Source organism: Oncorhynchus mykiss, chromosome 2 (assembly GCF_013265735.2).
Source record: "Oncorhynchus mykiss isolate Arlee chromosome 2, USDA_OmykA_1.1, whole genome shotgun sequence".
Lineage (NCBI taxonomy): Eukaryota > Metazoa > Chordata > Actinopteri > Salmoniformes > Salmonidae > Oncorhynchus > Oncorhynchus mykiss.
In genome coordinates this window covers 63,093,449-63,107,539 of record NC_048566.1, presented here as the reverse complement: position 1 = coordinate 63,107,539, position 14,091 = coordinate 63,093,449, and the positions used below count along the sequence as shown (strand labels likewise).

General features: G+C 47.7%; 1 protein-coding gene across 1 annotated transcript in view; it reads left to right on the top strand.

Annotated features, from left to right (window-relative positions):
• si:dkey-82f1.1 (DENN domain-containing protein 2A) overlaps positions 1 to 14,091 on the top strand; it is a 40,177-nt gene that overhangs the window by 22,997 nt on the left and 3,089 nt on the right. The window contains exons 6-14 of the mRNA XM_021567812.2: positions 168 to 365; positions 841 to 934; positions 1,366 to 1,416; positions 1,553 to 1,740; positions 7,879 to 7,988; positions 8,897 to 8,966; positions 9,123 to 9,200; positions 9,914 to 10,054; positions 10,300 to 10,448. Of these exons, the coding sequence (XP_021423487.2) occupies positions 168 to 365; positions 841 to 934; positions 1,366 to 1,416; positions 1,553 to 1,740; positions 7,879 to 7,988; positions 8,897 to 8,966; positions 9,123 to 9,200; positions 9,914 to 10,054; positions 10,300 to 10,448 (1,079 nt within the window). The remainder of the gene's footprint in view (positions 1 to 167; positions 366 to 840; positions 935 to 1,365; positions 1,417 to 1,552; positions 1,741 to 7,878; positions 7,989 to 8,896; positions 8,967 to 9,122; positions 9,201 to 9,913; positions 10,055 to 10,299; positions 10,449 to 14,091) is intronic.

Genomic DNA, 14,091 nt, shown 5'->3' with positions numbered 1-14,091 from the left:
ATTGTGCTTCTAGTGAATGTGACCATAGTAATCAACTGCTTGTAGTGATCAGATTGTGAACTAATCATAATGTCCACTATACAATTTCAGGAGGAAAAAAACAACACATTAATACACGTCTCGGCCTCCCGCTCTTCCTTCTCTTCCTCTATTCTGTCTCCCTCCAGCTGTCCTCAAAGCCAGGTTTCTTCAGGCAGAACTCAGAACGCCGCAGCTTCAAGCTCCTGGACCTGCGTAAGACCAACCGGGACACCGGCATCTCCTCGCCCTCCCGCATCAGCCCCCCCTCCACCCCCAGCAGCCCTGACGACACTCCCAGTCTCTCAGGAGACCCCTACAACCGCAGACGCAGAAAGATCCCCAAGGTAAATGGGGGGCCTACCAGACGCCTAACCTCCCCCATCCTCAGTGATTTACAAGCACAGTCTACTGCTTTGGGGTGCCTGGTGCTCTCAATCGTCCCAGTCTACTGCCAAGGCATGGCCTGCCTCATGCAGTTGTCTGGGAATAACTTAGACAGGACAGAGACAGTTAAGAGAATGTCCCTAGACAGGACAGTTAAAGATTTATTCTGACAATATATTTCCATGGAGAGACAATGTCTCCCAACAAGTGTTGTGTCCAACAACTCTCATAATAGTACTGTGTGGTTGCTGCCGGTCTGTTAATGCCTCTGCCAGTAATACTGTCTTAATAGCCTTTTTTGGCAAGGCAATGACCGAAGAGCTGGCTAATAAAGCAGAAATAGATTGGCACTCAGGTTAACCTATGTAGTGAGAGGGTTGTTCTGGGAAGTTACGATGGAGGATTCTATTGTTGTGCTACTTCTCCTCCCTACAGATGGTGCTGAAGATCAACGGCATCTTCGAGTTGAGGAGAGGGAAGAAACGCATAAAGAGGGTGTCTCAGTCTACTGAGTCCAGCTCAGGGAGAGGTGAGGGGAGACCTGCCAGGAACACACCGAGGGGAAGGGGCTCAAGCTGCTTAAAGGCTTACCCCTACACTGCTACACTTCTACCTCCTTACGACCCTATCCCACTATTCCCCTAACCACCTAGCCGTTAGTTTCACAGCTGCTTTCGCTACACAGTTTGGACAACACTGCCTCATATCTCCAAAAAAACACTCCTCCATATGTGTCCACTTAGCTTTATGGGCATGTTTACATTTTTGGGTCAGTTGCATTTGACCCATTTTTCAGATGAACATTTTGTTGTTGCTTAATCAAACACAAATGTGGAAAGAGTTTGTTATTGTGAATGAGTACTATGCCATATGTGGAAATGTTCTGCCTCAAATGTTATTTCACATTATTTACAATGTGGTGGTCACATTCACTCATTATTCTGTTTCTCTTTGATGCAGTGACCGATGACAACAGTGAGTCCGAGAGTGACACAGAGGAAAAATTGAAAGGTGAGGACATCCTCAAGACTATCTGTGTGAGCATGTGTGCGTGTACTGAAATGTATAGTGCTCTCTTCTTTCTAGAGGAGGAATGATTGGATGAAATCTGCCATTCCTTTGGATTAAGTGTATTTTGATGTGTCAGCTCATAGCCAGCGTCTGTCATCGGTGCAGTCCATGTTGAGGCAGACGGGGCGGTGCCGGACCCTGGAAAGGGGCCCGATGGACCTACAGGAGAGGAAGCTGTTTGAGTACTTCATAGTGGTGGCACTTCAGAATACCAAGGCTGGAGCTCCTTATCTACCAGAGGTCACTCAGCAGTTCCCCATCAAGGTAGTCCAAGCTGACAGCTAGTCCTCAACCAACTGGAGTGTTCATGTGTTTATCGTATAAGTGAAAAACATTTTTAAAATGAGTGCACCTACAGTATGTGTGTGCACATGCATCTCTGTAGTGTGTGTGTGTGATGTAATATCAGACAAGTTTGGAGACACCTACTCATTCAAGGCTTTTCTTTATTTTTACTATTTCTACATTGTAGAATAACAGTGAAGACATCAAAACTATGAAATAGCACATATGGAATCATGTAGTAACCAAAGTGTTTGTAATGCGATGCTACTGGCGGCAGAGAAGTCAGGCGCAGGAGAGCGGAAACTGATTGACAACGGTTGTTTAATAACTATAAACCACCGTCAACAGAATAATACAATAAATGCACAAGCACTACAACAAGGACATGGGGGGTAACAGAGGGTTAAATACACAACATGTAATTGATGGAATTGAAACCAGGTGTGACGGAAGACAAGACCAAACCAATGGAAAATGTAAAGTGGATCGGCGATGGCTAGAAGGTCTGTGATGTCGAACGCCGCCCGAACAAGGAAAGGGGACGAGGCGCAGGGCGATCCGGACGAAGACGGAACTCCTGCAGCATTGAAGGGTACAACACGCCCTCGACCGGAACCCAGCACCTCTCCTCCGGACCGTACCCCTCCCACTCCACGAGATACTGAAGGCCCCTCGCCCTATGCCTCGAATCCAGTATGGAGTGAACGGAGTAAGCCGGGGCCCCCCTGATGTCCAGAGGGGGCGGAAGAACCTCTTGCATTTCAGACTCCTGGAGCAGGCCAGCCCCCACCGGCCTGAGGAGAGACACATGGAACGAGAGGTTAATACGGTAATTGGGTGGAAGCTGTAACCGATAACAAATCTAGTTCACTCTCCTCAGGACATTAAAACCTCTTACAGCTACCCCCCACTTTTTTCAATTCCCGCCTGAAGACATTCCCAAATCTAACTGCCTGTAGCTCAGGCCCAGAACCAAGGATATGCATATTCTTGGTACCATTTGAAAGAACACTGAAGATTGTGTAAATGTGAATTGAATGTAGAAGAATATAACACAATATATCTGGTTTAGATAATACAATGAGACAACCATACATTTTTTCTCATTGTTGTATCGTCATCTTTAAATGGCCCCACAAACCGCGGACTCAGCTTCCGGCAGGGCAGGCGGAGGGGCAGGTTTCGGGCCGAGAGCCAGACCCAGTCCCCCGGTGCGAACACCGGGGTCTCACTGCGGTGGCAATCCGCATTCTTCTTTTGGCACTTCACGGCCTGCTGAAGGTGGACACGGATGGCTTCCCATGTCTGATCCGCGTGCCTGAACCAGTCGTCCACCGCAGGAACCTCGGTCTGACTGATGCCAAGGCACCAGAACCAGCTGGTACACCAGTACGCACTGAAAGGGGGAGAGGTTAGTGGAGGAGTGGCGGAGCGAGTTCTGTGCCATCTCGGCCCAGGTCACGAACGCAGCCCACTCCCCCGGCCGGTCCTGGCAATAGGACTGCAGAAACCTACCCACATCCTGGTTCACTCTCTCCACCTGCCCATTACTCTCGGGGTGAAACCCTGAAGTAAGGCTGATCGAGACCCCGAGACGTTCCATGAACACCTTCCAGACCCTAGACGTGAACTGGGGACCCCAATCAGACACGATATCCTCAGGCACCCCGTAGTGCCGGAAGACGTGTAAATAAGGCCTCCACAGTAGGTAGGGCCGTAGGGAGACCGGGCAGAGGGAGGTGACGACAGGACTTAGAGAAACGATCCACAATGACCAGGATCGCGGTGTTACCCTGTGAGAGTGGAAGATCAGTCAGAAAATCCACCAACAGGTGCAACCAAGGCAGCTGTGGAACGGTTAAGGGGTGTATCTTACCTCTGGGCAGGTGCCTAGGAGCCTTACACTGGGCGCACACCGAGCAGGAGGAAACATAAACCCTCACGTCCTTAGCCAAGGTAGGCCACCAGTACCTCCCGCTCAAACAGCGCACTGTCCGACCGGTCCCAGGATGACCAGACGAGGGTGACGTGTGGGCCCAATAGATCAACCGGTCATGGACAACAGACGGGACATAGACGCCCAGCGGGACACTGGACGGGACCGGGCTCTGCACGTAACGTAACGCCTGCTCTATGTCCATGTCCAGCTCCCACACTACTGGCGCCACCAGGCAGGAGGCGGGGAGTATGGGAGTGGGATCCATGGGCCGCTCCTCTGTGTCATACAGCCGGGACAATTCTTCTGCCTTTACGTTCTGGGAGCCTGGTCTGTTGGAAAGGGTAAACACAAAACGGGTGAAAAACATGGCCCACCTTGCCTGGCGAGGGTTCAGTCTCCTCGCTGCCCAGATGTACTCCAGATTGTGGTGGTCAGTCCAGATGAGAAAAGGGTGTCTATCCCCCTCAAGCCAATGTCTCCACGCCTTCAAGGCCTTGACGACAGCCAACAGCTCCCGGTCCCCCACGTCATAGTTTCGCTCCGCTGGGCTGAGCTTCTTCGAGAAGGCACAGGGGCGGAGCTTCGGTGGCGTACCCGAGCGCTGAGAGAGCACGGCTCCTATCCCTGCCTCGGACGCGTCCACCTCCACTATGAACGCCAAAGAGGGATCCGGATGGGTCAGCACGGGAGCCGAGATCAACAGAGCCCTCAGGTGACTCGAAGCCCTGTTCGCCTCAGCCGACCACTGCAAACGTACCAGGCCCCCCTTCAGCAGTGAAGTAATGGGAGCCGCTACCTTACCTAAACCTTCGGTAGTAGTTGGCAAACTCTAAGAACCGTTGCACCTCCTTTACCGTGGTGGGAGTCGACCAATTACGCACGGCTGAAATGCGGACCCTCTCCATCTCCACCCCTGAGGTGGAAATGCAATACCCTAGGAAGGAGACGGATTGCTGGAAAAACAAGCATTTCTCAGCCTTGACGTACAGGTCATGCCCCAACAGGCGACCAAGCACCCTGCGCACCAGGGACACATGCTCGGCGCGTGTAGCGGAGTATATCAGAATGTCATCAATATACACCACTACACCCTGCCTGTGCAGGTCCCTGAAAATCTTGTCGACAAAGGCTTGGAAGACTGATGGCACATTCATCAACCCGTACGGCATAACGAGGTACTCATAGTGCCCTGAGGTGGTACTGAAAGCCATCTTCCACTCGTCTCCCTCTCGGATACGCACCAGGTTGTAAGCGCTCCTGAGATCTAGTTTGGTGAAGAAGCGCGCCCCGTGCATTGACTCAATCGCTGTGACTATGAGTGGTAGCGGGTAACTATACCTCAGTGATCTGACTCAGACCCCGATAGTCAATACATGGGCGCAGACCTTCCTCCTGCTTCACAAATAAGAAACTTGAGGAGACTGGAGGACCGAATGTACCCCTGACACAGGGATTCGGAGACATATGTTTCCATAGCTTCCATCCGCCTGTGAGAGGAGAAACGCATGACTCCTGGGAAGTGCAGCGTCTACCATAAACCCCCGTCAACAGAATAATACAATAAATGGGTCAAACAAAACCCGGTAAATACCAGCATACCGTGCACAAGCACTACAACAAACAATTACGGCCAAGGGGGGGGGGGGGGGGGGGGGGAGAACAGAGCGTTAAATACACATGTAATTGATGTAATTGGAACCAGGTGTGATGGAAGAGAAGACAAAACCATTGGAAAATGAAAAGTCTGTCAGCGTAGTGTCCAGAGCATGGAGGCGCTACCAGGAGACAGGCCAGTACATCAGGAGACGTGGAGGAGGCCGTAGGAGGGCAACAACCCAGCAGCAGGACCGCTGCCTCTGCAGGACCTCTGCCTTTGTGCAAGGAGGAGCACTGCCAGAGCCCTGCAAAATGATCTCCAGCAGGCCACAAATGTGCATGTGTCTGCTCAAACAGACTCCATGAGGGTGGTATGAGGGGCAGACGTCCACAGGTGGGGGTTGTGCTTACAGCCCAACACCGTGTAGTTGGCATTTGCCAGAGAACACCAAGATTGGCAAATTCGCCACTGGCGCCCTGTGCTCTTCACAGATTTGCTCAGTGTGAACCTGCTTTCATGTGACAGACGTGACAGTCTGGAGACGCTGTGGAGAACGTTCTGCTGCCTGCAACATCCTCCAGCATGACCAGTTTGGCGGTGGGTCAGTCATTGTGTGGGGTGGCATTTCTTTGGGGGGCCGCACAGCCCTCCATGTGCTCGCCAGAGGTAGCCTGACTGCCATTAGGTACTGATGTGAGATCCTCAAACCCCTTGTGAGACCATATGCTGGTGCGGTTGGCCCTGGGTTCCTCCTAATGCAAGACAATGCCAGACCTCATGTGGCTGGAGTGTGTCAGCAGTTCCTGCAAGAGGAAGGCATTGATGCTATGGACTGGCCCGCCCGTTCCCCAGACCTGAATCCAATTGAGCACATCTGGGACATCATGTCTCGCTCCATCCAACAACGCCACGTTGCACCACAGACTGTCCAGGAGTTGGCGGATGCTTTAGTCCAGGTCTGGGAGGAGATCCCTCAGGAGACCATCCGCCACCTCATCAGGAGCATGCCCAGGCTCCTGTAGGGAGGTCATACAGGCACGGGGAGACAACACATACTACTGAGCCTCATTTTGACTTGTTTAAAGGACATTACATCAAAGTTGGATCAGCTTGTAGTGTGGTTTTCCACTTTAATTTTGTGTGACTCCAAATCCAGATCTCCATGGGTTGATAAATTTGATTTCCATTGATAATTTTTGTGTGATTTTGTTGTCAGCACATTCAACTATGTAAAGAAGAAAGTATTTAATAAGAATATTTCATTCATTCAGATCTAGGATGTGTTATTTTAGTGTTCCCTTTATTTTTTTGAGCAGTGTATATTTTATATTCAGTAGTAGCCACCCTTTGCCTTGATGACAGCTTTGCACACTCTTGGCATTCTCTCAACCAAACCATCTCAATTGGGTTGAGGTCAGGCGATTATGGAGTTCAGGTCATCTGATGCAGCACTCGATCGCTCTCCTTGGTCAAATAGCCCTTACACAGCCTGGAGGTGTGTTGGGTCATTGTCCTGTTGAAAAACTAATTATAGTCCCACTAAGCCCAAACCAGATGGGATGGTGTATCGCTGCAAAATGCTGTGATAGCCATGCTGGTTAAGTGTTCTAAATAAATCACTGACAGTATCACCAGCAAAGCCCCATCACACTTCTTCTTCCGTGCTTCACGGTGGGAACCACACATCAGAGATCATCCGTTCACCTACTCTGCGTCTCACAAAGACACGGTGGTTGGAACCAAAAATCTCAATTTCCACCGGTCTAATGTCCATTGCTTCTTATTGGTGTTCTTTAGTGGTTTCTTTGCAGCAATTTGACCATGAAGGCCTGATTTCATGCAGTCTCCTCTGAACAGTGGATGTTGAGATGTCTGTTACTTGAACTCTGTAAAGCGTTTATTTGGGCTGCAATTTCTGAGGCTGGTAACTCTAATGAACGTATCCCTTGCAGCAGAGGTAACTCTAGGCCTTCCTTTCCTGTGCAGGTCCTCATGAGACAGTTTCATCATAGCGCTTGGTTTTTGCGACTTCACTAAAACTTTAAAAGTTCTTAGATTTCCGCATTGACTGACCTTCATGTCTTAAATTAATGATGGACTGTTGTTACTCTTTGCTTATTTGAGCTGTTCTCTTGCCATAATATGGACTTGGTCTTTTACCAAATAAGGCTCTCTTCTACATACCACCGCTACCTTGTCACCACACAAAGGGTTGGCTCAAACGCATTAATAAGAAAATAAATTCTACAAATTAACAACTTACCGAAGCACACCTGTTAATTGTGATGCGTTCCAAGTGACTACCTCATGAAGCTGGTTGAGAGAATGCCAAGCGGGTGCAACGCTGTCAAGACAAAGGGTGGCTACTGAAGAATCTCAAATATTAAATATATTTTGATTTTAACACTTTCTTGGGGTACTACATGATTGTGTGTGTTATTTTATAGTTGATAGTTATTTTATAGTTTTGATGTCTACAATGTAGAAAACAGTTAAAAATAAAGAAACCCTTGAATGAGTAGGCGTCAACTTTTGACTGGGACCATAGCATTGAAGCTAACCTGTTTATTCTCTCTGTCAGCTGGAGAGGAGCTTCAAGTTCATGCGGGAAACAGAAGACCAACTGAAGGTCATTCCTCAGTTCTGTTTTCCTGACGCTAAGGACTGGGCCCCCGTTGACAACTTCCCCAGGTCAGGCTGCTCACACACACATGAACCCCTCCCACCCCACCCCACATAGGTGTTGACAAATGAAGAATGGGAGGCTAGTGAGCTGTTAATAAAGTGCTTTAGGTACTATGAAACAACCTGTCACTTCTTCCTGACACACATTGCCCAATAGTACCAAGACCAGGTCAATCTCACAAGCACTACTTTGTTTCCAAAAGTGACAGTATGTTTCTGGTGGGAGACAGGTAATAATTACCCTTTACCAAATGTTTTATGGGTACCGGCTTTTTGAATGTTAGCTCAAGTAGACCGAGGCAGCATCCCAAATGGGATCATTATCCCTATTTGGTGCACAACTTTTGACCAGGTTTGAATGGGCTCTGGTCAAAAATAGTGCACTATATAGCGAACAAGGTGCCATTTGCGATGCAGTCAGAGCCCCATTACACACACCTGCAGGGCAGAGACGTTGATCTGGCTGACACGGTTCCTGTCAGAGAGCCAGGGTTGGTCAATGCACACCTGTCAGACAGACTGGAGCTGTATTTCTGGGGGTTATGCAGAGTAAGTCTGCCCTGAGGGGAGGACTGGAGAACAAAGTAGGGGGTAATTGGTTTTACTGATGTCAAGAAATGACCAGGGTGGTTGGATTTTTCCTTAAAACAGGATCAATGAGCAGCGAACTATCCTAGACGTTATTACAGTTGATAAGATTACTTTAAAATGGTGCACAGACAGTGACCCATTTTTTTCAAATGTCTAAGTAAATAAGAGGTAAGTTGGCTGGCTAATCTGAGGTTGTTTTGTGAAATACAGACATGAGTTTGAGTGCTCTATTTTCAACACACAACTCACTCAATTTCTTAACAGTTTTATTGCTCCTACATATGAATAGTTTCCAACCTGTGTGAATTATCTTATTTTTCCAGTGAAACTTTCTCCTTCGTCCTGACTGGTGAGGACGGGAGCAGACGGTTCGGATACTGTCGTCGTTTACTGGTAAGCTACTCAAATGGCTACTTTTGTTATTTTCACCACATCCACTTCCATGTGTGTGTCACCGAGTGATGATAGTGATTGGAAATCCCTGTGTTGAAATTAATTCAAACTGGAGGGCCCTATCATTCCCTGCACTGTCCTGCTCTGGGTCCACAGCCCAGTGGTAAAAGCCGGAGGCTGCCAGAAGTCTACTGCATCGTCAGCCGGCTGGGCTGTTTCGACCTCTTCTCTAAGGTACAGTATACTATACACATATTGCCTGGAGTTTTTCCTGGTCAGGTCACATGTTCAGGCCAAACTCCCGGACTTCAGTTCAGTATGGCCACCCACAGTGAGAGGAACTGGAGCCCACATGTACCCACAGAGCCCCTCCCTCTCCCTGTTTGTCACTTTCCCACCGCAGCTTTTCAAGCTGCAGCCCTGGCCACAGTACACAAAGACACATGTGAACCCCAGCTGATGTGGTTACCACAGTGGAATATTGGCATAGGCTCCCCTGTAATGAGCCACTGATTTATGTGTGTCAACATACGTGCACGTATGTTATGTGAGTGTGCAGTTGCCCGTGCTGCTTGCGTATATTTGAGAGTATAAAATATATTATAAACTGGGTGGTTCGAGCCCTGAATGCTGATTGGCTGAAAGTTGTGGTAAATCAGACCATATACCATGGGTATGACACAACATGTATTTTTACTGCTCTAATTACATTGGTAACCAGTTCATAATAGCAATAAGGCACCTCTGGGGTTTGTGGTATATGGTCAATATACCACGGCTAAGGGCTGTGTCCTAGCATTACTTAAATGTGTTGTAGTGCATAAGCTTCAGTTTAGTGTACTGTTAAGTGTACTTTCTATACCATATTTAATTGTGTAAGTTAATGTGCTTTAGGTTATAGTGTACTTCCTACTCCATTGTGAATGTGTGTGCCGTCTTCCCCCTAGATCCTGGATGAGGTAGAAAAGAGGAGGGCCATCTCTCCAGCCCTGGTGCAGCCCTTCATGAGGGGCATCATGGAGGCTCCATTCCCCGCCCCGGGAAGAACCATCACTGTGAAGAACTTCCTGCCTGGCTCAGGCACTGAGGTGAGGGGGAATAACTTTACAGAGTAGGGGTGGCTAGAGTCGATACCACCACTGGCCATAGGAGGTGGCCTTTGGCTTTACTGAAAATGTCATTGACTTGAGGTGTTTATCTTGTGCGTTATAAACTTTGAATGTGTGTACACTGTGCTGTATGCAAGTGTTTTGTGACGTTAGTAGCCTGTGTGTTTATGTAAATACATCTCTTTCTCGCTCTCTCCCCCTCTCTCGTTCTCCATCTTTCTCAGGTGATTGAGCTGTGTCGTCCGTCTGACTCTCGTCTGGAGCATGTGGACTTTGAGTGTCTGTTCTCCTCTCTGTCGCTGCGTCTGCTCCTCAGAGTCTTCGCCTCTCTGCTGCTGGAGCGCAGGGTCCTCTTCACCGCTGACAAACTCAGGTGGGACACTACTGTGTGCTCTATGGCCACTGGTGATGGGGGATCTATACAGTTACTTTGACTCCAAGTATCGATTTGTCATAGGTGTTTTTGTTGTTGCTAGTTAGCGTCAGCTAGCGCTAGTCTTCTGTACCTGTGGCAAAACGCAGCTATATTTTTTATCCTATAGCTTGTTCTCCAAGGTTTTTTCAGCATCCCCCCCCCCCCCCCCATATGACTGATCAAAACTCATTTCCTCATGTTCTCTTTTGTCTCTCTACTGCAGACTTATACAGAGCAATATGTTAGGAACATCAAAATAAAATTGCAGTACTGAATCGCAATACATATAGAATCATGAGAACCTCCATACGTATTGTATCGGCACCTAAGTATCATGATAATATTGTATCATGTGAGGTCCCTAGAAATAGCCCAAGTGGCCACGTCCCAAAACAAGTCCTAGCCTAGAGGTTGTTTATGGACTAGCTAATGGCTATGTGTGTTGCTCAGTGTCAGATTCAGAAAACGTTAATGTCCTCAGAGGCAATTCATCTTGCAGCAGTCATAGAACATATCACATCTAAAAATGTCAAATAAATAGCAAAGATATTTACAAGCAAATAGGCAGGGTAAGTGCAGTTTCATAGTGCATGTGCTAAGTGTAATTAGTCCAACATTTTAAGTTGCAGAATTGCATTTGGAATACAAGAGTACTTGGCCCCATTTTTATTTCGTTTAAATAAATATATTTTTTTAGCCTTCGGTAGTCTGTACCTGTGGCCAGATGGAAGGAGCTGGAATTCAGGGTGGAGTGTATGGGAAGTGTCCACTGCTATTATATTTACCTTCTGGAGGGATCTGCCCAGGTAGAGAGATGACAGTTCTTGCTGTTGCTGCCCCATGATTTTTCCACAAGTCCTGACTATCTTGCCCAACCTATTTTTCTGTGCCACCTTGATATTCCCAATCCAGCAGGTCAAGCAGTAGGACAGAATGCTCTCAATGATTTATAAAAGAGAACCATGATGGTTAGATCAACATTAAAGTGCAGTTTCCGTAGGAAATAGTCTGTTGGCCTTCAAAATAGCGTCAGTACACTGATCCCAGAACAGCTTGTTGTCAATGACTAGCCCAAGGTATTTGTACTCCTCCACTATTTCAATGGGCACACCTTATATCAGTGATGGTGTGTGCATGGTAGTGTTCCTTCAAAGGTCAATCACCATGTCCTCTTGTTTTTGATATATTTAATATTACATGGATGACTCCGACCAGACAGTAAAATCATTCAGACGGTCCGTGCTCGGTTTCATCCCCTTCAAGAAGACTGACCAAAGCAGTATCGTCAGCATATTTTATCAGGTGGCACCCTGGGAACCGGCTCCGGCAGCTGTCTGTATACAGTATGTATAGTACTGCAAATTGGAGGGGGTCAAGAAGGTGTCTGGTGGTGGTTTATGTATGCCTTGATGCTCTTTTCAATAGATTTAATCAAGAGGTAAGAGCGACAGGTCTGTAATCATTTGATGCAGATGGATGGGAGGTTTTGGAACAGGTACAACAATTTTTTTCCATAGTGATGGAATTTCCAATGTATCCAGGAACTGCTGAAAGAGAGCAGAAGATACCACTCAGCTGAGTGGTACAGTGTTTCAAGACACAACCACTTATATTATCAGGCCCCTGGCTCTTTCGTGCTCCAGTGCTTTTGAATGCTCGGTGTACGACTTCCTCATTGATGACAATCACGCTCTCTGTTGCCATGACATCCTCCTCCAGACAGGCCAGGGGAGCGAGGGTGCCCCCTGTTGCAAAGCGAGTGAAGAACTTAAGTTCATTGGCTGTTGAGGGCACACCCTCTCATCCAGGCAGGGATCGATACGTTGCCTCGCTGTGAAAGGGGCGTTTGCCCAACCGGGCAGACGGAGAGTCTCCCTGTAACATTATCTGTTGCACCTTATCCTTGTACTGGCATCTTGCCTTTTTAATCTCTTCGTTCACCTCTCTCTCTACCTCTTCGACTGGATTCCCGGAGGAAAGCACCACTTTCAATTCTTTGGTCACCCGTGGCACGCTAAGAAATATCTTACATGTTTTTTGTGGGGGATCGCCAAATGAACACAATTCAATATAGTCAGATATTACGTTAGTCAACTCGTTCAGGTCAGCGGATGATTCCTCAAATCCACTAAATGAGATACAGTCAAAGCATCCCTGCAGTTGATCACTACTGTCGTTGTCCCACACCTGTGTTCTGTTTTTCCACCGCCTGCCCCCTTTTGACTAACTGTCTATAAGTTGCTCGTAGAAAAGTGTTATGATCTGATCCACCCACTGGAGGTCTGGCCAAGGATGAATAACTTTTCGCGACCGAGCCGTAAAACAACTCAATGATCTTATTTCCCCTTGTTAGACAAGTCACATACTGGGTGAAAGTACTCGGTGTGTTGAGAGTGCAGCTATTGAAATCCCCCATGATGAATTGGGCGCATCAGGGGAAATCGCATCAAGCTCTTGAGTGAGGTTTGAAATTTTGTCTGCTGCAATGACTGTTTGCTCTTGGATAGATATAAACAGTTGTTATAAAAAGCTGGGTGGAATTTACGGGGGAGGAAAAAGGGGTGCAGTGACAATGACAGTAGCTCTCTATCAGGAGTGCATATTTTCTTCCCTTGACAATCATAGAAAACTATCATTTATCAGAACAGACTCTGCCTCCGTGCTCCTTACCACTAGCTTCTCTGCCCATATTAGTGACGGTGAATCCGTCAGGGGTGACTTCAGTCGGGCAGCGTTTCCGACAGCCAAGTTTCAGAGGCCATCACACAGGCCTCCCTGTATTCATATAGATACTGAGCAGGGTAGTTGGAAGCGGAATATTTTTGTTCCTCCTCAACCTCTGCCGCACACCTCCTTTTCCTCCTCCGCCGGGTTGTTTTGTCTCACCATCTCTGCAGGTATGTGCCCTTTGATCCATTCTCCCGAACGTGCGGTATTACATTGTAGAAGAGCTATAGCAGATGTGTGGTGCCCACCGACTTTCTCAGAAGTTGCATGCGGTTTCAGGTACCAGCGAAATGAATCAAAGTAGGAGAATAATCCACTGTATGCACATCATGTCGCTGTATTCTGTAGCCTAATCAGTCATCTGTAGCCTAATCAGTAATCTGTAGCCTAATCAGTAATCCGATGCAACATAAAACACTAATACACTACTATAGACAAAGCAACAAAAACAGTTTAAACGACGGACAAACGCTGCAGGGCACCACTGCGCTGCGTCCTCCTGCCCATCCTCAATTAAGCCTCACGCTTTCAGTCACCGAAGTATTTTGAGTACATACTGTCAGCTATGGATCAGTACAACTTAGTACTTATCTAGCTACCTTTTTTTGGTTATTCTGTATGAGTAAACCGACTTGAGACCAGTGGGATCAGGTGAAAGGCAGAGGAGAGGGAACAGGATGTGACAGACAGACGGCTCCTGGAATAGACAGAGAAAGAGTGTTAAGGAAGGAATGCTGTTGTGTTATACAGTCGTCTAGGGAACAATCATTTCTCTCTGGAAATATGTCATGGAAGCCAGATACAGGGTTGGTGTAGAAGTGAAAGCGTTAAGACTGCTGCGTGCAACCGATTTGACGCACTAGCATCCACTACT